Source organism: Merops nubicus, unplaced genomic scaffold (genome assembly GCF_000691845.1).
Source record: "Merops nubicus isolate BGI_N331 unplaced genomic scaffold, ASM69184v1 scaffold2750, whole genome shotgun sequence".
Classification (NCBI taxonomy): domain Eukaryota; kingdom Metazoa; phylum Chordata; class Aves; order Coraciiformes; family Meropidae; genus Merops; species Merops nubicus.
In genome coordinates, this window is record NW_008581993.1 from 197,214 (window position 1) to 220,814 (window position 23,601).

The 23,601-nt window shown below is 41.6% G+C and overlaps 1 protein-coding gene across 1 annotated transcript in view; it reads left to right on the plus strand.

Moving 5' to 3' along the window:
* Window positions 1-23,601, plus strand: part of POU6F2 (POU class 6 homeobox 2) — a 251,975-nt gene that overhangs the window by 133,518 nt on the left and 94,856 nt on the right. Inside the window, exon 4 of the mRNA XM_008936210.1 lies at window positions 21,790-22,121. Within this exon, the coding sequence (XP_008934458.1) occupies window positions 21,790-22,121 (332 nt within the window). The remainder of the gene's footprint in view (window positions 1-21,789; window positions 22,122-23,601) is intronic.

Genomic DNA, 23,601 nt, shown 5'->3' on the forward strand with positions numbered 1-23,601 from the left:
AAGAAATTTATTTCAGGTCTCTGCGTATTAGTCCTTCAGCCTTGCTTATGTGAATTTGTGACAAATGAAAGTAGTCATATTAAATCTCCATTTAACGTTAAAATGAAAGTGACAAATTCAAACAATTCACAGCTTTCTGCATTAAAGTTCTTATAAAGCCTCATACCCCAATTCTAAGAAATCATTCTGTCCGTGATCTTTCTCTAAATGATTTTTTATGTAGTTGTCTGCCCCAGCGCCGCATGATACATGTGAGGCATAGAGAATAACCTTGTAACAAGGGAAGCTCAGAAGTTCTTACAGTTCTTAGGCAAATTTCCTTCAGTGAACAGAAATTATGCTCAAATGATAATTGTATCATCTGACTCACGGTTTGAGTATTTAGAGATCTTTCAATTCAATGCCATGAAATGATATTAGCATGCAATGAAGAGATATCTGTAGTCCTCTGCCCTACTGTTCACTTCCACACGTCCTGCAGCTAGAAGGAAGAGTCTCTGTTTCTCTCACACGCAGGCTGAGGTCACTTTCTGATGGGAAAATCTCAGGAGCAGCAGTAAGTCAAGTGGGAAGAACTCTTGTTTGCCTTTCTGACCTGCTAATTTTTGTGTACTGTTTCTTGCTGTGAGGCTGGGGGAAGAGCTCTGAGTTCGCCAACTGCTCAGAGCTTTCACCAAAGCCAGGCTTAGAGGGAGACTGTTAAAGCCCTCATTTTGAGGGACCATATTGCTATCAAAGCTCATTTTGTTGGGTTTGCCTAATTCTGTCTTCTTTTGATGCCAAACAAACAACAGAGCTATATTTCTTGCTGCTCACACCACAGGTTTGTTTTAATGGCTTTCATGATAGCTTTCCAGAGCCTGCCCTTCTGTCTTGCTTGTTGGTTCCTTGATTTTTCAGAAAAATCCAGCTCTGAATTCATTTGCAGAATTCATGATGTAGAATTTTAGGATTGTCTTGGGGACCTCTAAAGCACAACCATAGAAGGCAGTGAGATATTGAAAGAGATAAATCAGCATAATCAGAATTTATATGTCATTTTATGCTGTTTCACCATAATACTGGGCTTCACCATCAGAGATTAGAAAGAAGACATAAAGATAGTATCAGGCCCAAGTAATGACTAGAGAGAGCTGTAAAAATACTGGAGGGACTGGTTTATGTAAATTTCACAAAGAAAATATAAACCTTAAAGAACTGAATATAGAGTCAGGGAAGAAAAGAAATGTCAGTGCATTTGGGGTCAAAACCTCAAAAAATTCTGAAAGTAGAAAACCCCATCAGATTTAGTTGGTGATGAGTTGAGATGCCATATGCAGAGAGGATGGAAAGGAACTCCACCACTTAGGAAGGCAGGCTCAGCACAAGACTCTGATGGCAGGGAAAGGGATGATATTTTGTATTATGTGGATCTGCAAAATGTGTAGAGCTAACACACAGCTCCACCAGAGAAGTGTTGTTCGTGTGGCAAAAATAAAGGCTATTAGCAACTGATCGTAATATTGCAGAAAACAGTAAAAGAAAGAAAGTGGAGGTGAGAGGGCAAATTTCTGTGAGGAAAACTCTGCGTAGAAATGGTTTTAATGCACATCAGTGTTAAAAGTAACATGGAAGAACCAGACAATTAGGGCCAACCTGAAGTAGAAACATCACTAGTGTCTGATTACAGTAATGGTGGGAACGAAGTGCTACTAATAACCTCGTCAAAGAGAGAGTACCTTACTGTTGTTTTCTCTTTCTGTATTAGTTATACAACAATTGAAAGGCCAAAAAGTGTGGAAGAGTCCTCAGGCAGATGAGAGTAAAATTTAGCTTGTCTTCCTGTGAAACTGAAGCCCTCAATAACATGGAAAATAGCATAGAAATTTTTCAAAAATTCATCTCAGCGGGCAGCTTTCAAACTGCTGTTGCCAAAATTGAAAGGAATTCAACTGCTTTTCACTCATATAGTTCAGCTGCATGCAATGAGAGTTGTAAAGACCCTGTCTGATGGTCTACAGCAAATCCATACAGGGAACCCTGAGGAGTCACAGAATGAAAGGAAACAGAGATAAAAAAAAATATAAACAAAAAGGAAATGAAAAAGGTGAATTTTTGAGAAAGGGGGGGGGGGAAAGAGGCTAGTTCAGAGTAAGGAGAAAGAAGCAAAGTGTATTATGGGTGTACTAACTGACTTTGAGCAGGCATGAAGGCTCATCTAGCATCTTCTCTCCTTCAGTAAAAATTCAGCATTTGTAAAGGGGTTCCACCTAATTAACAGATGATCCTCAGCTAATTGAGTGGGGCAGTGCTGAGTGGCCCTTGTGGGTCTGGGTTTCACCACACCTGCCCGTTGTGCTTGACAAGCTGCATTGCTGCCAGACTGTTGAAGGAACCAACTGCCTGTGTTGTATCCACAGGGACTTCATGCTCCCCAATCCTGCCCGAGTGACAGAGAAGGATTCACTGCCTCCTCAGCTAATTTCTGTGCTAGATGTGCCCAAAAATCTCATCTGTGTAATTCCTAAGAGCAGTGGGTAGTAGAGAAGGCTGTAGCTTGTCAGGAGGAAGCGTGGCAGTTTGGCAACATCCTGCTATGAATTAGTATTCATCTGGGGAACTAAAATGTGTTTGTGCTGGCAGTTCTCAGCACAGTATCATGGTTCTGTTGTACTCTTTAGCTAAATGTCATCTATCAATATTTCAGTGAACAAGGCCTCGTGCAAAACCCAGCTGGGATCTCACAATGACTCATTTCACGTAAGGAAAAGAGGCTCTCCTAGACAGCACCCAACTCTGTCTTCCAGCCACTTTTATCCATGCAGTTGGTCTGATCCCCCAGTGCTGCTTCCGACACCAGCCACGCAGAGTCACTCCAGGTTTTAAACCAACACGCTGCAGCACACGTGCAGCAGGATGTCCACCCTGTCAGAGGGTTACAAAAGCAGTGTAGAGCCAAACATAGTGCTTTAAGCAAAATTATTTTAGTGACAAGCCCTCTATTCAAATTTAGAAATCCAGTCTCAAAGTTGAAAACAGAAATTTTGTTGCCATTGGAAATTTGGAGTAAGGAAAAGTTTTTCCTGAAGGAAAACTTAGTTTTGCAATGAGAATGGATCTTTTTCTTTACTTTAGTTCTTTTCTCCTATTGAAATTTCTTTTCACTTCATCTTCTCTCAGAGTTAGTCAAAACTGAGATGTTTTGGATAACATTTTCAAAACACATTGTATTTCGAATGGCCCGAAAACCCAATTGTCAAAAAATATCTGTAGTTCCCAACGATGGTCCACTCTGACCTCCACTATTGCTGTCAAATATCACAGAAGAGCCAGATACTCTCAAATTTTTAACTAATTACTGACAACTTCTGAACCTCTTGTCTCTATTTTAAATGATTCTGCCCTCCACTACTCAATGAGCTGAATTTGGTACATTAAAAATGGATATTATCTTCCACCTGTGGTTAGAAGCGAACAGAAACTAACTTGTGCTCCTCCAGGAGCCAGGCTTTGAAAGAGCTCTCCCAAACTGTAGGTCTTCTAAGTATCTTGAAATCCAGATCTTTTATTTTTGTTTTGAGTTGTCATTTATTTTTGTCTTCTCTTCACGGTTAAAGCTGATTTGTTTTCACAAAGCGTATTGAATTTCCCATCCGAGACGCTGTTCGTGCCGGTAGTTTCACTGAAGCCACCACGTTTGCTTGTGCAGAGAAGTTAGATTAGTGTGAAATGTTATGCCATACAGATTTAGCACAGGATTTCAGGATATTTTTGCATAAGGGTGATTATAAATATTTTAAAAGGTCATTTTTCTAGCTGAAAGGAGGTATTATGTCAATTAGTCAACATCCTTAAACCACCCCGTGCAGCAATGTGTCTAATGAAAATTAATTTAGTAAATCCTCTCATTCTGTCACCGAAGGGTTCCCGATTCTGTTCCTCTAAAGAGAGGCAGTCTTTGTATGGATAGGCTTTAGATGAGCTTTAATTATTTGTATAATTTGCCCTGAGATCCCTTTGTTAAAAGCACTCAGTAAACATCAGAGTATTGAATTCATATAAATGCACAAGAGGATAATTGCACCTAAACTTACCTTTGACACAAAATAGTTTTATCTGAGGAAGTATCCTTTGAGTGACCAACTGCTGGCTTGAAATAGCATCCCATTTTAGGCCAGCTGAAACTTCACCATGGAGGTGTAATTTAACTTCAATTAATTTAGACATTTAGGGTTTTTTAAGGGAATTATTGGCTATGTTTTTATCTGAATCAGGCATATATAAATCATATTCACAGTAAATCGATGGATAATTTCAGTATTAGCATTATTCCAGTGGTGCACAGCTTGTAATTATAACAAAAACTTATTCTTTTTCCTCATAAATGATTTCAAAATATTGTGTTGTGGCGTTTTTTTATGGGTTCCATACGAGGTGCACAGATTTAACCATGATTCAATTACATCGCTGTGTGGGCTTTGGACCTGCTATGATTTAATTACATTTTTGTTCATTCAGACGTTTATCCTGCATGTATGTTTTCAAATCATTCTCACTGTAGCGGCAATTTTCCAACTTCTCCGTACGAGAAAACGATCTTTAAAATCTCCTCGCTCTGTAGTACTTAAGAAAGGGAAGAAGTACATGAAGAAGAACCTCAAAGATGAAGGCCAGGCTTGAAGCGCAGTTTCATTAATACTGGATGGCAGGAAAGGAGCCAAGTCCCAGATAATGAGGAAGGAGTTGCAATTTTTTTTAAAGCTATCTGGTGACAGGGAAAACAAAAATGACATTCAGCTGACGAATGAGCGGAGTTTGACCTAGCCTTTTGACCCTTGACAATCAATCTTACCTGCTGCTTCATAAAGAATTATGGCTGTGCCACTCACATTTGACTCTGGATTTTTACTATTCTCGGTAACTTTCTTCCTTCTTTCTTCCTTTCTCTCCTTCCTTCTTTCTTCTGCCTTTTTTTTGAATACCTAGTCCAAAAAGAATAAGTGTGCGTGCTGCATGCAAGACCACACAAAACAGAAGGTAGTCTTGAGCAAGAGTGAGGAAAAGGATGGAGGGAATGGGCAATCAGGGCAAGGTGGGGTTAAAAGAAACTCAGGGATGAAACAGTTTATAGATGCAATTTATGCCTGTGATATCTGTGGGGCTTTGGAGGGTGACATAAATAAAGAGCTGTTTGGCATCGTCCTCCCGAGCGCCCCGCGCACGGCGCAGCGTCCCTGGCACAAAGGGCCGTGCCGAGCAGCTGCTGGTGGGGCCTGAGGCTCCTCGGGGCCAGTCTGGAAGGTGCTGCCTGGACTGTGCAAGACAGAGCAGATTGGGTCTGCCTGGAGACACACAGCGGGCTCCTAACGCGGCCTTATGGAATGTGGAAAGGAAAATAATGGAATTGTTAAATATAAACTGCCTTTGCTTAATAAGAGCGACAACGCAGTCGAGTTGAAATATGACCCCATGCAGGAGCCATGAAACAGCCAGCAAGAGACCAGGATTCTCAGACTTTTAATGATATTTCATTCTCTTCAGGGTTTTTTTACTGTTTTATTTCAAGTTTTATTGCAGTGTACACTATTAAGAGTTTGCATACTCTCACTGGTAGAAAGGACAGTGAGTCTAGACAGCAGACGTCTGCTGTGTTATCTGCTTAAGGATGGCAAAGCAAGAACCAAGCACAGTGTTAGTGGCACAACTGAAGCAAAGAGAAAATCAGATCCGCAAGACAAAAAGCTCTTAGAATTAAGTAAAGGCCTTGTTTTCCTCTTGGTTTCAGAAGTGTAAATTCACTGACACTGCTCTCAGTGCTCCATGAAACTCAGAGAAGAGTTTGTCATGCTGTCCTCGTCAGCCTTGTTGATATGTATATGTTTATTTGCAGCAATTTTGCTTTGAGGTACTAAAGGTAAGGCTAGTCAGCAAGTGCATCTCTCCTGTCATTTACTAGCTGCAAGAGGTGACCATTGGGAGGTTGTCTGAGGGAAAAGTAAGGGTCTGTGAGGGTTTTTCTTTGTTTGTTTGTTTTTTTTTTATTCCCAGTGTCAGTGATTACTGTGAAGGTGCTAGTCTCATAGACAGAGGAAATAATGATTGGTGATTTTTTAAAGCTGTATATTGTAAAATTTTAAAGGTATATCCTTGGTACACACTTGCATCACTAAACACTCAAAACTGCAGCAGCTGATGGACAAGCCTTCTGTGGTTTTTATGGTGTGAATGGATTTTTGCCCTGTCGTGTGTAGGGGAGGCATGACCCTATCTTGATTCATCCTGTATCTTCTTAGATTAGGAAGAAAAGGATACAAAATATTGACAGGACAAATCAATTTTTGAATTTTCATGGTCATGATTGTCCATAGCCAGCTGGGCTGCACCTGCTCTTGGCTGTCTTTGCATATTTTGCTTTTTGGATGTAAGTGCTAAGAGGAGTAACTGTTTTATCCTCTTTTTAGCTGCAATAAGGAGAGCTGTTGAGTATACAGCCTGTGTAGGCTTTGTGCTTGGAGAGTACCTCCAAAACACCCCACATGGCTGCTCTCTTCATCTGCCTGACCCCAAATATCTGTTCTCAGTGGACAAAAGGGCTGAATGCTGCCTGTAAAGGCTTTATAACACAAGCAGGTCTGTCATGCACATATAAATGTCACACCTATATGTGAACATCATAAAATCCACTCAGATTTCTTGGTTAATTACTATTATTACTTGTAGTATATTTAGAAACAAAACCAAGCGAGCCTTAGCATCACTGTTCCTGAGAGCCTGAGTATTATTTTGTGAGGGTTTAAGAAAGGGCTGTCAACCAAGAGAGGGAGAGGAGTTCCCATTTCCCATTTGTTCTGGTGTAATTTGGGAGGCAGTAACTACTGGTGCAGGAAGGAAGAAGCTCACACAACAGTTCAAATTTCATAAGCATAATAAAAGTGTGGGCACAAAGCAGCATGGTTTATTAGTGGAGGAAGTGAGGTCAGTAGTCTTCAGCCTCTTAACAAGACAACAGAATTTATGGAGCATCACAGCAGCAGGACATGGTTACCTGCAGTCCAGTCACATAACAAGCCCACCGGGGTCCTATAGTTATCACCCTTGAATTTGTTTTCCTTTCTTCATTTTCTTTTGTTATCTTCCTGTTTCTTTGGCCTAGCTTACTGCACTGGAGGAATCACTTTATTACCTGTGATGTCTTGTTGGTGAAATTTTCTCAGGGATTTTTTTATTGTTATTATCATTAGCTGGTTTGTTTTAGCTGGCTCTGTCACTGTGTCTCTGATGACAGAGGTGCTCACAGTGGTGTGCAATGAACTCTAAGTACTAGTCTTCCTGGAAATCTGGGATTGTTTCTCATTCTGAGGTATCCTTTAAACCTGGTATGAGACAAGTGGCTAAAATGTGCCTGAGCTGAGTTAATCTTAAAAATAATCCTTGTTATTGGAGATCTCAAAAAGTCTTATGAGATTCTGGGAATAAAAGCATTACCCAGACATTATCCAAAAGTAGGAAAAAAGAAAAAAAATGGGTCATTTTAAACCATTCATCTCTCATTAACACGACATAGGTGGTAGCTCTATAAAAATCTTTTCCATGTGGAAACAAAACTTTGTGTATCTTTGACCCCCTTCATTTTGAGGATCTTAGTACACATTGCAGCATCTCACTAATGTAGCTTCTGATGGTGAGGGAAATTAAGTTTATTATCCCTCCTTTTGTTTTCTAGAACAGGAAAGCAAGGCAGGGCACTTGCTGATGTGCCCAAGGTGATGCAGGCATGGTAGGTTCAGGGATGAGGAGTGGATTCCCAGGCACAGATCTTCATCCATAAGACAATCAGTCTTAAATCCCTGTTTCTGATCTGACTTGTTCTGTCACATAGGATCATTCTAATTTTTTTTTTTAAACTAGGAAAACTATGCTTTACATTTTGGAAGCACAGCATCCCAGTGGGAATAGTATTTGTCAGTACAGCATATTTAATTATTTAGAGCTACTTTCTTTGTCTGATGGTTTGATAGTTATTTATTTTACTTTCCTCCAGAAAGTTTGATCACTTAAACAGCCTGAAATCAAACATTTGGCAGTGTTTACAAATTATGAAAATGGTTTCTGATTAAAGTGTTCCATGGGGATATTAAAGTTTCAGATCAGTACATAAGCCAAGGGCACTCTTCTGAATCTCAGCAGCCAGAGCTGCTCTGCAGCATGTGCTCAGTATTCATACCCACGCTGGCACCAGTCACAGGCCGTGGCTCACACATTTTCCCCATGTGTTCTTGGACCTATTTCTTTAGAGTGCTCTTATGGCAGGGGGCAAACTGAACCCTCTCAGCCAAGTGAGAGGTGGGTCTGCAAGGCATCCAGCAGAACGTGCCTGGCAATAAAAAAAAAAGGCCACTCCCAGCTGCAGTTGGAAGAAGTGACAGAATCTAAAGCTTATCTGTTTTGTGGGTATACTGTGTTCAGATCTGAAAATCTGTGCAGCACCAGTTCAATCGGCAATGCTTTTAGGACTGTGATTGCAAGAAGTCAGACGTCATTTCCCTGTGCAAGATAATTAAGGGCTATTAGAATCAATCTATTTAAGAATACTGCTGTTTTGTTTTGGTTTTTTTTTTTAAAAAAAAAAAAAGGAAATTACTTCTGATTTTGTCTGTACTGTTCTGTGGACCACTGTTGGTTCACAGACATCAAAGGTTTTATGTTTTTGGTTTGCCTTCTTAATTTCCCACTGTAAAATATTAAAGCATAAGATGCTTCCCTGGCATTGGAAATCCATGTGAACCATAATTCAAATGCATACCATGATCAGCAGCATATCCTGCAAACCTCCTGATGAAATGTGTTGCACTGTGTGATTGCTTAAAGACCACTTTGCCCTCACTTAGGGGTCTTTTCAGGTGTTTTTCTGATGCAGTTCTCATCATCTTTAATGATTGGGTAGCTATTAGCAAAAAAAGGAAGTCCCTAAACATCCCTTAAAAAATAAAAGCAGGAATTTACACAACTGCTTTTGCCCACAATCACATGAATAAGACATTCAGCCATGGGAATTGCCCTCTCCTGTAGGATGCAGGATGGCTCCTGTAGAGATGGTCTTTCCAGGTAGTCTTTAGTCAAACAGCAGTCCAAGAAAAATTGCCTTTTCTTCAAGACTGTGAGAGAGAGGGGAAGAGTGTTGTTGTGGTCACGTGATGCTGAACCTGGCTCTGTCTCAAGGATGGAGATGAAAGCATAGTTTACCCTGTGCTCCCTGGCACTTGGATGGAAATTCAAAGGGAACCATATTAATTTCAGCATCATTGGAAACACACGGTAGAAAAAACACCCATAGTTGGCAAATGGAGAAGTTTTAAATTGATGATGGAAGAAACATTCATTTCCAAGCTTCTGAGCGAGCTATTAAAATCAACAGAGTAAAGACAAAATACCTGGCACTGAAAATGAAAGGAACAGTTTTTTGCATCAGCTTAGTTAAAACTTGGCAAAACAAATCTAAAGTAGTGGTTTCGGATTTCTGTGTGCACCAACAGTGCCAGCCTTTGTTCTTGGGGTAGATAGATAGTTCATGCCACTTGAGAGGCATTTTTTCCTCTAACGTTTTTAATCAGAAGTCCATTTAAGCAAAAAGCTAGATCTTGTATCAGCACCAACATGTGTTTCCTTATTTTGCACTGTTGAATGGTCCAGGCTTTTCATTTAAATACACTATTTTGGAACAAGCTTGTCTCCATTTAATTGACATTGGAGTTACCACAGCAAATCTAGTAACGATGCTTGACCAGTATTTATGCAGTATTTTCACCTAGACCTCTCAGTGGGCTTCCTCAGGAAGATGAGAAATCCACTGATTTCACAAGCAAGGAAATCTGTGAACAGTAAATTCTCTCTCATTGTCCCACCTCCCCCCCAAACATCGTTATCTATGGCTATACATCAGCAATCAGTTTCCCATGATGAGCAATGTTTTTGTTATCAAGAAAAGTTTCTTAATTTTCTGCAGTTAAAAGTTAGCTTCTGCATAATTTTATTAAAATTTTACGTATCACAGAAGAAAAATTGTGGAGAAAATAATAATTGTTGAATGGAAACTTCACACAGCTTAGTTACATCACTGGCAGTGTGTTTCTATAGGATGAATAAAATATACCTATTAAGATACATGCTCTGGTGAATTTTCTGTGTTTTTGGAGCAAGTTCTGCAGGATTCTATTATAATTCTCAAAATGGTAACATTAACAGCAGGTGTATTTAATATTTATAGCAGCCTTAGTGCATTGGTAAACTTTTTTTGGCATGAGTATTAACTCATTGTTGAATTTGCTTAAAATTCTGAGGAACCTGGAGATGACAAAGAATGAGAAGAATGTTTTGTGGCATCCTTCAGGTTTGGTGTAGACAAGACGTGCAGCTGATGAGACCTAACCCCTTATTTGAAGTGATATTTTACTATCCTGAATATTAAAATTAATTATTTAATTAATAGCCATGAAGTGGTAGTGCATTGACTGGGCAGAGCAGTGCTGCTGCTGCTCTGGGCTCCCCAGCCCTTCTGTTCAGCTGTAGATGGAGCTTCACCCTGACACAGAAGGTTGACTAACTTTACAGCCCATGAATGAGCAGTGCCTATAAAATCTCCCTGAGTCTCCCACCCAAATTTTCTAGTGATGGGCAGTTTATTTCTGTGAATAACTAGGCTGTTTATTTCAACAATGAGCAGGAAATTTAGGCAGGAGGAAGCACACGAGCGCTGGAAGAGCAGCTAATTCACTGTTGCTGTGTGAAGGTCGAGCAAAGCTGAGCCAGGATTAGCACCTGAAGCAGCAACACGTTTGGCTGGTGAGCTGTAGGGACAGGAGAGAAATCTGATATTCAGCCTCCCTCATTTCACTGCCAATTAAAAACGATCAGTCAGTCCATCCGCAGCAGACGACCAGCTGCAGAGTCTGGAACTGCTGCTCACCTACTGCTTAACTTTGGTTTTAATCTCTCTGCAAAGGAAATAGAGAAGCAGAAATAGGCAAACTGCCTTAAGCTGACCTGTAGTTAGCTTAAAGACTGCAAAAAGAAAACAGGTACTGATACTGTGGTATGTTTTGAAATGCACACAACTAAATACAGCCCTTCTCACCTACGCACAGCAAATAATAGAAATCATGGAAGATTCTTAAAGACAGCAACAGAGCTACTGTGAGTCAACAGCAGGCACACATAACGTACCTTGCCAGTGGTACAGATTCAGGAATGGCTTGTGGTGTGACAGATTGCCAAATTAGAGTTCACTTCCCAGCTCTTCTACAATTTCTCATGTGGAGGGAGTTGTGTACTCTCCCTGCATTGATCCCTTATCTAAAGGAAGAACATCTCCATCTTCCACACATCGAGGTCACAGCACCTCCTCACCAACACAGCGGCCTATGCTCAAGATTGCTCCTGTACCACAGCTATTAAGGAATATCTTGTACCACTTAAGGTTTTTATAGTCCATTTTTATTCTTCAATGACTGATGAAGAATGCCACGTTCAACATGGTACTGCACGTGTGTCCCAGCTGGTGAGGAATGGCCTTCAGTCCCCGGGAGCTGCACAGGGACAGCCCTTGCAGGATCAGGCCACATGTTTTGGTTTGTTCTCTTCCTCTCCCTTTTCACCCTGTTGCTACCATTTTTAATTTGTCAAGTTTTGGTAAAAACAGGAGAAGTTCAAGGCTATATTGGGGACAACAGGGCCTCCTGTTCACACTAAGTCACTGCTCCAGCAGAGCATTTGTGTGTGTGGCCTTGCAGCAAGGTAGAGCTGAAACTTTTGCACCTGGTTCCACTACTGGCTGTTACAGTTTTATTCTTTGTAAAGGAAAGGACTGGGCTGGGCTGTGGTTTTTCCCTTTCTCCTTATAGTGTACATACATATTGCTGTTTTCTGAGTTGTTCCATGGCCTCTTCTTGCTGCTGCTCAGGTAACTTGTCTAGCTGGAATTTGCATGCTGCGAACAGAATTTGCAGCTGTTTGAAACTTGGAGTTCTTCATAGGTAACAGGTTTGTCTCAGGACTCCTATCACTGAGTGGAAGTGGAAAATGCTAGAAACATGGACATAATGAGTGTCTGAGGGATGAAAGAACCAGTCATACCAAGTCACCTGGAGAGCACGGTACCATCTGCTGCTTCCCTTGGTTGAGGCTAGGGGGAAGTGACATTGTCCTTTGTCATTCTCAGGACGCTTCCACAAGCTCAGCATCAAGGCCAGTCAAACCTTTGATCCAGTCTTCGATTGTATTGTTTAAAAAGCCCCCGAGGCACACATGCACAAAAACCCCCCAGTACGTTTCACTTACAGTAACTTCACTTTTAGTTAAGGAAACATGACTCACTTCAAAGACGCTTTGAAGAGACTTCTACTAATTCCAGATCTTCAAAGAACCATTGCTGAAGCTATACCTGTATAAATATTTCTTTGTCAGAAGACCCCTTTGTCATAAACAATTATAGAAGACGCAACTACAGATCTATTATCTGAAAGAATGTGAAATCACCCTTTGAAGGCACCAGGCAATTCAACCAGTTCTTCTCGACAAGACTTTGCCCCAAAGGCCCAGATAACCACCTTGCCAGCAGGAAGGGCAGGGCACCCTGTGGACTGACCCCATGGCTCTCTGAATGGCAGGACAGGGTGGGATTCTGCACCACCAGTCCCAAATCTTCCAGACTGTATGTTGCTGCACTGCTTTTTCCACAAGCATTGCTACTTCGAGACACATCAAACACTTACTCTGCATCAGTGCCATGGAAATTATGGTTCCCATCAATATTAGAGCATTTGAAAGAGACAAGGAGAGAAAAAAATAAGCTGCAGTTCCTGTTACTAAAGGTTGTATGTGCAGAGAGTGCCCAGCCTTTGTCTGATGTCCATTATGAGTCATGGTCATTGCTCTCTGAGTCAGCAGACTTGTTTCAAACTTAATTTCTTTGTGTCATTCATCTGTACCCTGTCACATCCCTTCAGCTGTGAAATCTTATACTGGGCTCTGTTGGCCTTTAGATGATAATTTTTTCTCTGTCAATTAGTTTCTTTCAGAGGAGTCCTGCAGAATTTTTCCCAAGAAATGGGAGACTGTCTTAAATTCTGGTCCATAGGAACATTCTTGTGGGCTCAGTATGGTCTGGAAATCCAAGCTGTAGGAATATCATGCCACTCAGTTTGATTTTCCATGCCAACACTGTTCTTTTCTTAGACAATCTGGGGCCAGTCCTGCTCCCTGTAACTAGAAAGCTGCTTTTATGTGGCATAAAGACGTGATGTTAAGATCCTGCCCCCGACCTCTGAGAGAGTCACGTTTTCAAAAAAAATAATTAAAACCAGGCTGGTAAAATTAGGACTTTACCAGATCTGCATATCGCTTGCTTGATACCCAGCCTTTGGCATTTAAACTCTTACAATGCCCTCAGACTGTGTTGGGGGGGGGTGTTTAATTGCCTGTCTTTGCATGAGAGTCCCAAGACAAGTCCCTGATTGATCCCCTGTGACTTGATGATACCCTGACTCCAGTTAATGTTTCAGCCATCTGTACGATATGAGGCCTAAGGTCCCATTTGAGCTGAGGAAGCAAATGGCTTATTAAAGTCTAATTTCTCCAGCTTGTTCTTGCCTTTGGGCATTTTAAATAGGTTAATGCAATTTTTACAATACACTCAGGGAACTTTACTCACAGAGTGTTGTCATAAACGAGAGGAAAATAGCCTCTAGATTATCACAAAATGGGAAGTATTCCAAATATACTTGCCCTGGTACTTAGTCAAACTCTCTACATACAACAATTTTTCCTTCTTTCTTTATTTTTTTTTCTTAAGAATTTAGTGGATTATTGTACATTTTAGGGTTTGGTAAGGAAAGAAAAAAAAGTCAGATTTATTTAATGCAGTGGATCATTTTTCAGGGAAGTTCTAGCATTCATCAAAATGTGGAGACACCACAGGCACCATATAAATTATGATGGTTTTCTTCTTAATACTTCCTTTTTATTGCCTATATTCTTTAAAGTGAATTTAGTGCTCATGAAAGATGCTGGATATGACAACAGTAGAAAGTGAAGCCCTCTGTTTATCTGCAGAATTGGCACAGAAGAGCATTGGCAATGCAGGTTTCTCCCCATAACCACATCTGCATCCTGCAGCTGTAACCTTGAGGGATCACCTTTAGGAAGGAGAAGTTGACTTGGCCTCCTTACTCGTTCTGTCCTTAGCCTCTCTGCTGAATGTGAAAATAAAGATGTCAATTGATGCCATCCAAGGCTGTAGTCTTTATGATCTTCCTAATAAGTATTGGGCGATCGTCAATTTATTACCCTGGCTGTGTGGCAGACTGCTTCCAGTGCAGGCTCTCTTTGGGTATCTGTGTGTGAATACATCTTCTATATATCTAATACATCTTCTGTAAGGTAGAAAACACTCAAAAGCACCATTAAAGTACAATGACTTTTGTTCTCTGTATTGACCTAGACTGGATTTGAACCAGTGATTTAGAAATAATATGCTCTGTATCCCATTACTAATCTCTTCAGCCACAAGTCTGACCCTTCCTTTTTTTTTTTTTTCTTTTTCCACAAAGAGGATGCTAACATATTTAAAACAGTGCACATTTTGCTCTCAAAAAGAAAATTCAAGCGTATTCAAAACCACGTTGGGTCTTTGGCTAACCTAGCCCTCATTACCCAGGAGGGAGAGAGTGTAAGCACAGGCTTGCATTAGGCTGTTCAGTGTGTGTATTCAATCTTTAGAAATCTGTTCCAAGAGAGGCATATACCTCATTAGAAGGGAAACAACAAGGTGGAAAAAAAAAAGCAGGCCACGTCAGTTCAAACGCAAGCCCAGACACTTAAGTTAGTTACACTTTTCAGTTTAAGGCAATGCAAATCTATTCTCCTTTACTAGGGAAGTGGAAAAAGGCATTAGGCCCTTGAAATGGCAAGAGCCAAGCTCTGTGCTCAGTCAAACAGGAAGAGGTTTAATGTATGATTTTCTCCTTTTTAGTCCATCGTACGTTGTATCAAGGCAGTGAAGAACATCTATGCAATTATGTAAATAGGATAGAGTAGCACAATCCTTCCTAGGCTAAAATTGTTTCTTATTCTCCTGCCCCTTCTTCCTCTTTACACAGAAACAAACAGGCACAAAACGTTAATCAAATAAATCAAACATTATGTGAAGCTCATCCACAAGAGCAGATTCTAGATAAAAATTGAATCCCTGAACATTAATTTGATCTTCTGCCAAATGCTGTAGAGGTCTTAAGAATCTGAGTTTATATTATGAATGAGAGGTGAAAAGGGAGCCCTAATTTTTGCATTCTTTTCATCACATAAACATTTGTGGCCTTACTTATGCTTCCTGCTTTTTGGAGAAATGTGATTAAACTTTAAAATGTAGATTTTTATTTCAAATATAACCAGACCCATTCCCACACTTACGCAATAATGTGTTAGCCAGAGGTGCAGGCAGCTGATGCTGTTTTCAGTGAATACAGTCAGGATTGGGATTTGAAGTCAGAGCCTCTTCAGTTTTCCCAGTAAGAAAAAGATTCAGTCCTTCCCCCTGTCATGGATCAGACTGCTGCTTCTTTCAGCATGGTTGCATCAGAGGTGGATTTTTCCCATCACAGCACTCTACTTGACAGGGGGACAGTTTAGTTTCATTTCAGTTTTCTGCGTAGGTAACGAGCAGAGGAACTGGAGATCGAAGGAAAACATCAAAAGGCACATTTTATGTATATATTGTATATGCATAGCAGCGTTGTGCCTAAGGGGTCCCCCAAAGGAAGTCAAGGAGGGTGTTCCTTAGATCATAAATTTCTCTGTGTCCTTAAAGTAGTCTGAGATCTGTGACAAGTATAGAAAGAGGTGACCTGGGAGATCAGAAGTTTTGCTTTTGCTGCCTCTTGGCTATCTGTTTGCACCACTTACCCCCATATCTCTTATTGTCATGTAAATGCTGTGATACTGTGACTAAGCATAATCCGCTTAAAGCAGGATCATGAAACGTGGGGTGATCCCTTGGGAAGTCTGCCATGGCACCACAGCAACCAAGAAATTACAGTTCAAACTTGGGTTTGAAAACCCTTCATGCCTTTGTGTCTTCATAGGTATTAGTTCTTACTGTCTTCTTGGATACCTGGTATATATGCAGCATGTATTTTTCTTGAAGAAGTTGAAATGTCACACAGCTTTTGTGGTTTTTCCTCCCAGTTTCTCATGGCTTGCATGCACTTTTAGTTAATTATCTCTCTTTTAAAGCGATGTACTTTGCCTTTTTTAACCACAGAAATAACTTTTTACAATTTTTTGCAAGCCTTTTTGATTCCTGAATTGCAAGTCTGAACGCAAGTAGGCACCACTCACTTAGATGTGTCAAAGTTTTAGCCAGTTGTTAGCCAGTAAGTCATAAAAAGATCCCTGTGAGGTAGGCAGTGCATGTTATCTTTTATACATGCAGACATAGCACTATTGTAGCACCTGAAATTCCATCAGGCTCCAAGCTCTGCAGAAAGTGACAAATGCTAGACAGGTATACGATTTATAATGGATGAGCTATGCAAGCAAGCTCTGGGAGCTGGATTGGATTTGATTACAAACAATAATATGACACAACCCCTGCTGTGGATGGTACACACGTTGTGAGAGGCAGTGCAATCAGGCAGCGTCAACACCGGACTGCAGGCACGATCTGGAGCCCTAAATCCAGCTTTGCAACACACCTGCTCTGTGGCTTTGGGGAGGCCTTCTCTTGACCAGTGACAAATGGTGCTCCTCAGGGGTCGGTACTGGGACCGGTGCTGTGTAGCAGCTTTGTCAGTGACGTGGTCAGTAGGATTGAGTGCTCCTTCAGCAAGCCTGGGGGTGACACCAAGCTGTGTGGTGCAGTCGGCACACCGGAGGGAAGAGAGGCCATCCAGGGGGACCTTGGCAGGCTGGAGGGGTGGGCCCGTGTGGACCTCACGAAGTTCAACAAGGCCACGTGCAAAGTCCTGCACCTGGTTTGGGGAAATCCCAAGCATAATACAGGCTAGGTGGAGAATGGATTGAGAGCAGCCCTGAGGAGGAGGACTTGGGGGTGTTGGTTGACAAGAAGCTCAACGTGAGCTGGCAATGTGCATTTGCAGCTCAGAAAGCCAGCCTTATCCTGGGCTTTATCAAGAGAAGTACGGCCAGCAGGTTGATGGAGGTGGTTCTCCCCCTCTGTTCTGCTCTCATGATACCCCACCTGAAGTAGTGTGTTCAGTTCTGGGGACCCCAGCACAAGAAGGACATGGACATGTTCAAGCAATTCCAGAGGAGTTCCATGAACATGATTGGAAGGCTGAAACACCTCTCCTGTGGAGTTCCATGAAGATGATAGGAAGGCTGAAACACCTCTCCTGTGGAGACATGGAGACAGGATGAGGGAGTTAGAGGTGTTCAGCCTGAAGAGAAAGATCTGGGGAGACCTTATAGCAGACTTCCAGAGGGGGCCTACAAAAAATCTGTAGAGGGACTTTCTGCAAGGGCATGTAGTGATAGGACAAGATGCAAAGTCTTTAAACTGAAAGAGGGTAGATTCAGACTAGAGGGGGGCTGCAAGAAATCTGTAGAGGGACTTTTTGCAAGGTCATGTAGTGATAGGACAATGTGCAGTCTTCACACTGAAAGAGGGTAGATTTAGGTTAGATATTAGGAGGAAACCCTTTACTGTGAGGATGATGAGGCACTGAGACAGGCTGCCCAAAGAAGCTGAGGATATCCCCTACCTGGAAGTGTTCAAGGCCAGGTTGAATGGGGCTTTGAGCAGCCTGAGCTAGAGGAAGGTGTCCCTGCCCATGACAAGGGGTTTAGAACTAGATGATCTTTAAGGTCCCTTCCGACCCAAACCATTCTATGATTCTATGATGATTCCATGATCTGACAGTCCTTATTCCAATTCCCTGTCTGTTTAACAACAGCATGTTAAACAATCATACCTCACTCAGCCACTTCAATGCAATTTATAGCTCAGTGTGATATTAGGCTTCAAAGAGGCTTTCTAAAGGAATTATACGAAAAGACAAGGAGTTATTTGAATAATTTTGTGCCGTTGTTGGTACTGAACTTGGAAAATTTTCCATGAAGTAACTTTTCTCCTATAAAATTTTTCCTGAGGGACTACCTTCCATTCAAAAGTGAGTGGTGGAGACATTGATATTCCTGCATCAGCCAGCATTCAAGTATTGAGCAGTACTGAACACAAAGCTTTTCTTCTCCCAGGGGGATGATGAAAAAAGTGTATCAAGCCAGTACCTGGCAGTGCTGGGCCTGCCCACAGAACTTACAGGCTTGGCTTTTTCCAAGTCAAATTCAGACCCTATTCATTCATCAGACAAGTCAACTTCCCTGAGTGTTTGTCCCTGCTCACATTGCCAAAGCACAGAAGTATGTCTGTGATGGCAATTTGACACTGTTTACATTAGCTTCTAAATAGGACCTGAACTTTCAAAATTTTAGGTTAAAACTCCCACTTCTTGAGGCATATTTTTCCCTTTTTCTTCCCTCTAGATTATGTTCTTCATTTTATGTATTGGCAGAAGAAAGAACTCACAAATCAAAATGACCATTAAACAGAGTATTGGTCTTGTGGAGAATGGAAGTTTAATGAAGATTTAATTTTTAAGAATGGAATTAAACCATTGAGCAAAGGCATGGCTCGTTAATGAAGCTGAGGCTGACACCATTAGCATAGCTGTTCTAGGAAGTGAATCCCAACATATGCAACAGTATAACCTTTCTGTATTCACCAGCTTCCTACATTCAGTCAAACCACTTTTCAGTAAGAGTGGATTTTTGTCCACTGGTAACCAAACAGGTCAGTACTATTTCCATGTATCTGTGCCTGTGCTTTAGACTCTGTAATTTTGCAAGGCTACTTACCCTTTGGCAACATTTCTATGAAAACAACCTGAAAGAAAATCATATTCTCTGTAGGGAACACTAATACTAATAATTATTAGATATTAGTCTTCTGATTGCTCTTAGCTACATGCAAGGACACAGAATAATGAACTTTTTGCAACATAATGTAATCACACCTTCATTTGTTTTAGTTTATTAAGCAACTACCTTTATTTTACACTTCCAGCTTCTCTACCATTTTCTCCGTGCTTTGTATGTCATAATTTTAAGAAGCCTAGGCAGTGATGCTTCTATCTTTAATATTCTATCAGCAGATATTTTTGCATACTGTAAGTTAAATCATAAGATCATTGACAAAAACTTAGCACTGACCTGTTTTTTGCACTTTTGTGCAATGAGAATCACAGTGTTTCCTCCATCCTATGTTACCTCATATTATCTCAGGTTGATACTTTCACCATTCTTTTAATTACTGGCCATATTTTACAAATTTTAACTGAAAGGTGTACCTCAAGAAACCAAACATGTTCTGTGCTCCATAAAGTTTTCAGTAGATGGCTTCCCCTCCACCTCAAATGCTGTCCCCTACTACATGACCCAGTGCCCTACATATAACATATGACATTCTGACGAATCCATTCTTCCAAGCCATGACCTGTAAGTGTGCCCTGTAGCTTTGGGGACCACTGCAGTACAAAAAAAAAAAAAAACAAACCAACCAACACTATATCTCATTTTTTACAGAGGAAGTTTTGTCTCATCCTGTCCAGTTGTGCACATAGGATATAAACCCATCCTCTCTCGGAGCCATGTGGATTAGAAGTTATGCTTCTCTGGGGCATCATTGCATTCATTTCTGTACTGGAGTCTGGGAGCAGCAAGGGCCTGTTGTGTTTGATGTCTTGGTTCTAGTTATCAATGGTTTCTCCAGACTGCTAAGTTATCAGAGGTGAGGTAATGGCCCACACAAGATAAAGAGCTGGTCTAGGTTAGCTTTTTCCTCATAGGAGGGGTCTTACTGCCTCTGTGTCCATACCTACAGAGAGCACTGAACTGCATTCCTTGCCATCTGAGGAGCTTCGTGCTGTGGCTGCTCTTTGGCTGTGCAGTGGCTTTCCTGTGCACACACCTCCTCCCTGCTTTCTTCTCACAAACTTTGGATTATGCTGCCACTTAATACCCTCTTGGCTTTGGGGCTTTTAGGTACGTGTTCTGATTGTGGAATTGATGTGAGCATCCCCTTACTTCTGCAGGCTGATTGCTTTTGCTTGAGATATCCTGTGTGCTTTAAATCTGGTGGTCACTCTGGTTTATGTTGCAGTACAAAACCCCTGATGGAAATACGCCGGTGCTACGAGTCCTCCCCGGCGTTATTCAGCCGCTTTGTTGGCGCCACATACACACCACTGTAATTCTTGTACAGGCATATTTGTAGTTTGAGTCCTGCCTCTGGTGAAAGAAAATATAGAGCAGCTCTGAGTGTAGGAATGGATGACCAACAGCTCTTCCTACCCAGCCTTTTACTTTTCCTCCACACAGCCTTTTCTGGCTCACCCATTATGTCTCCTCTTTCTCCGTTTTCTTTTCTTTTTTCTTTTGCTTATTCTGGTTTATGGCTCATTGATTTCATAAGTCATACCAAGACCTCAGGTTCATCCCCAGGGTCTAGACATCTGGAAAGCTGAAATAGGGATGTCAGCATGAAAAGAAAGTGGAGATGACTTGGTTTTATCTGCCAATCCACAAATAACTTGGTGAACGGAGTTTCTGGCCATGAGATCTCAATGCCATTTTAGAAATAACAAATTTGATTCATTCCCAGTTTACTTTTGCTTTTGCTGGTAGAAATTAGAATACAGAGTGGTGTTGGCAAAACAGTATACAGAGTGCAAAATAGTGCAGTGACCTTGTAAAGTGTTCCTCTTGGGGTGTTATAGCCATCTAACACAACCCCTAAGATGTTGATTAAAGTGGGTAAGGCCACAGGCCCAGGTGATTTATTCAGGGCATAACCCCAGAAAGCATCAGGCTCCTGTGATGTTCTGGCAGCTGCTTAAAGCTGCTCTTCCTTAGTGACATCCCTGTAGCACAATTCTTGCCTTCCTGAATTTAATGAATGCCCTAGTCAATTTGAAAGTGTCTCTGGGAGATAAAGTTTGCTGCTCTGTGTCACCAGTTTCCAAGCTTTGTCTTTGGAGCAATGATAGCAAAACACGACAGACCTTTACTACCAGGAGTAACTGAGCAGTGCCAGTGAGCAGAATACCTGTCCTGTTTCACAAGAGGAACTTTATGGCTTTCAGATGTGAATGATAAGAAGCAGTTCTAATTTCAGAAACCCATTTTATTGAGTATTTTTGCTAACTATGCATCGCACAAGAAATTTCACAGCTGAATGTTTTATTTCCTGACACCTGCTGTATAAAGACATGACAAAGCTCTTTCCAGAGCATCCTTTATTTAGCAACTATAGTTTTCTCCTCCTTTAGGTAACAGCACCAGTTCAGGTTATGAGTTCTTGCTATGCTGTGTACAGTGACATCCTGTTTGCATCTTCTCTAGGCAGGCAAAATTCCCACTGGCTTCACTGGTAAGCCTGCCTGAGCAGACTGCTGGTCAGCCCTGACACCCATCCTGTGGGCAGAGCTGTAGCCCCTCCAGAGGTCTGCTCTCCTTGCCTCCAGTGAAGTCTGAGTCTTACCACAGAATTGCACTGACAGAACCACAGGCTGTTACTGATAGGAACTTGTTTCATGCCACAACCTGAAGCGTGAGGCCAGCTGACCCCAGTGGGCAGTGTGTCCCACAAAGTAACAGAACCAGAGTTTAATCCAAAATATCCTTAACACAGTAGATACTACCGAAACCTACATAACTCCCTTCCCTCTCTTCAATTCACAGCTACCTCATCCCTGAACTCCCAGCTTCAACAGCTTCAGCATCTTCAGCAGCTCCAGCATCAACAGCAGCAGCAGCAGCAAGGTCAGCAGCAGCAACAGCAGCAACAAAGCCAGCAGCAGCAGCAAGGTCAGCAGGCACAGACCCCACAGCCACCCCAGCAGACCCAGCAGCCACAGCCACAGCCGTCAGCGCCACCGCAGCAGAGCCAAACACAGCCCCAGAGCCAGAGCCAACCACCTCCAGCCCCACAGTCCTCCAGCTCCCCTCAGAAACCCAGCCAGTCACCAGGGCATGGCCTTCCATCTCCTCTTACTTCACCAAATCCATTGCAGGTAGGATGCTACCTAGAAATCTCTAACAGTCTGACAGCAGAGAGTGCATGCTGACCCACTGCAAGGGGAAATCAAGTGAAGGTGATACCTTCTGACCATACAGGCTGAGAAATTCCACCTGGTGTTAGTTAATCCTCACAGGCATCCAGCTTAGAACAGCTCAAATGCTTGATAAACCAGAAACCCATAATTAATGGTGTTCCTAGTCTGCTCCTTTCCAAAGAGTAAAATCTTTCTTCTCTTAAAGTCCATATCATAAAACCCATAGAAACATTTTTAATTTTTCCCTGGATTCAGCATGTGATCTTCACAAGTGGCATTTTCCCAGCCCTCACCCTTTATGGTAACTTAGGAGTTCAGCAAAGTTAGCTGTCCATTAGCAGGCAATCCTGACTGTCTCTAAAAGAAACAGAGCTTCTGCTGGTGGGAGCATGCAAGGGATGGACGGGTTGCCATAGAATTATTCTTCCTCTTGAAATCACAGTCCTAACATTTATCCTGCTAAGAATCAAATACTTCTGTTAAGAGTCTCAGTATAGACTCCAAAGCTAAGAATGCCAGTTAATGCCTTTCCTAGATGCTCAAACATCCAACAGCATGGATTTTTTTGATAGACCAGCAGCTATGACACCCACACTGATGCTGGACTCTACTTGACTTGGACAGAAGCAGCAGAGCTCTGATCCAATGGTCCTAATTTCTTACACTCAGGTGTTCTCACACTACATGGGTTATGCTATATTCAGATCCTACAAGAACAGCTTCAACTGTACCCACCAGTAAGATTCTGAATAAACACCAGGGCAGTCTGTGAAGTGAGCAGAGTCTCTTTCACTGGACAGTGAAACTGTACTTAGAAACCATCAAAGTCTCTGCTTGCTTCACTTTCTAAATTTTGAGACCTCACTTTAAAGGTTTTATCAACACTGATGCATTCATCTCCATTTCCTGCAGAAATTAAACTGCATTAGCTTAATAATTAAAAAATCCTTTTTCAAACAATTAAGGGAATTGGTTTACAAGAGCTGTGTTTGCCATGTGGCCAGTTAAACCTGCATTAATCTGAGCTTCAACTAAATTGCATCAAATCTGATTTTTTAATGGTTTAGATAATAGACTTAAAAGTCCACAAGAGATGTGTCCTAGCTTCCTGAGCTTTTTCTTATAGTAGAGCATAATGTTTCTAGAGGTTCTTCTGGGTATTGTCTTAAGGGCTACTTAGGCACCCCTTAATGCCCAGTCTGTCATGCTAGTGAGTGCTTTGGGACTCTTTAGTATGCAGATTATTGACATACAGAGGCAGGAGTATTTCCAGAGGAGCTGCTGTTACATTTTATTGCCTTGGTGCAGCTGTAATGTATGCACACCAACTGTAAAAGCTGTATGTTAAGCTGTATGCTGCTAAACATTGTGCTTCAAAAGGCATTCACTTTTCCACACAAAGCAAATGCACACATCAGTTAGAGTTGGGGTAGGGAGG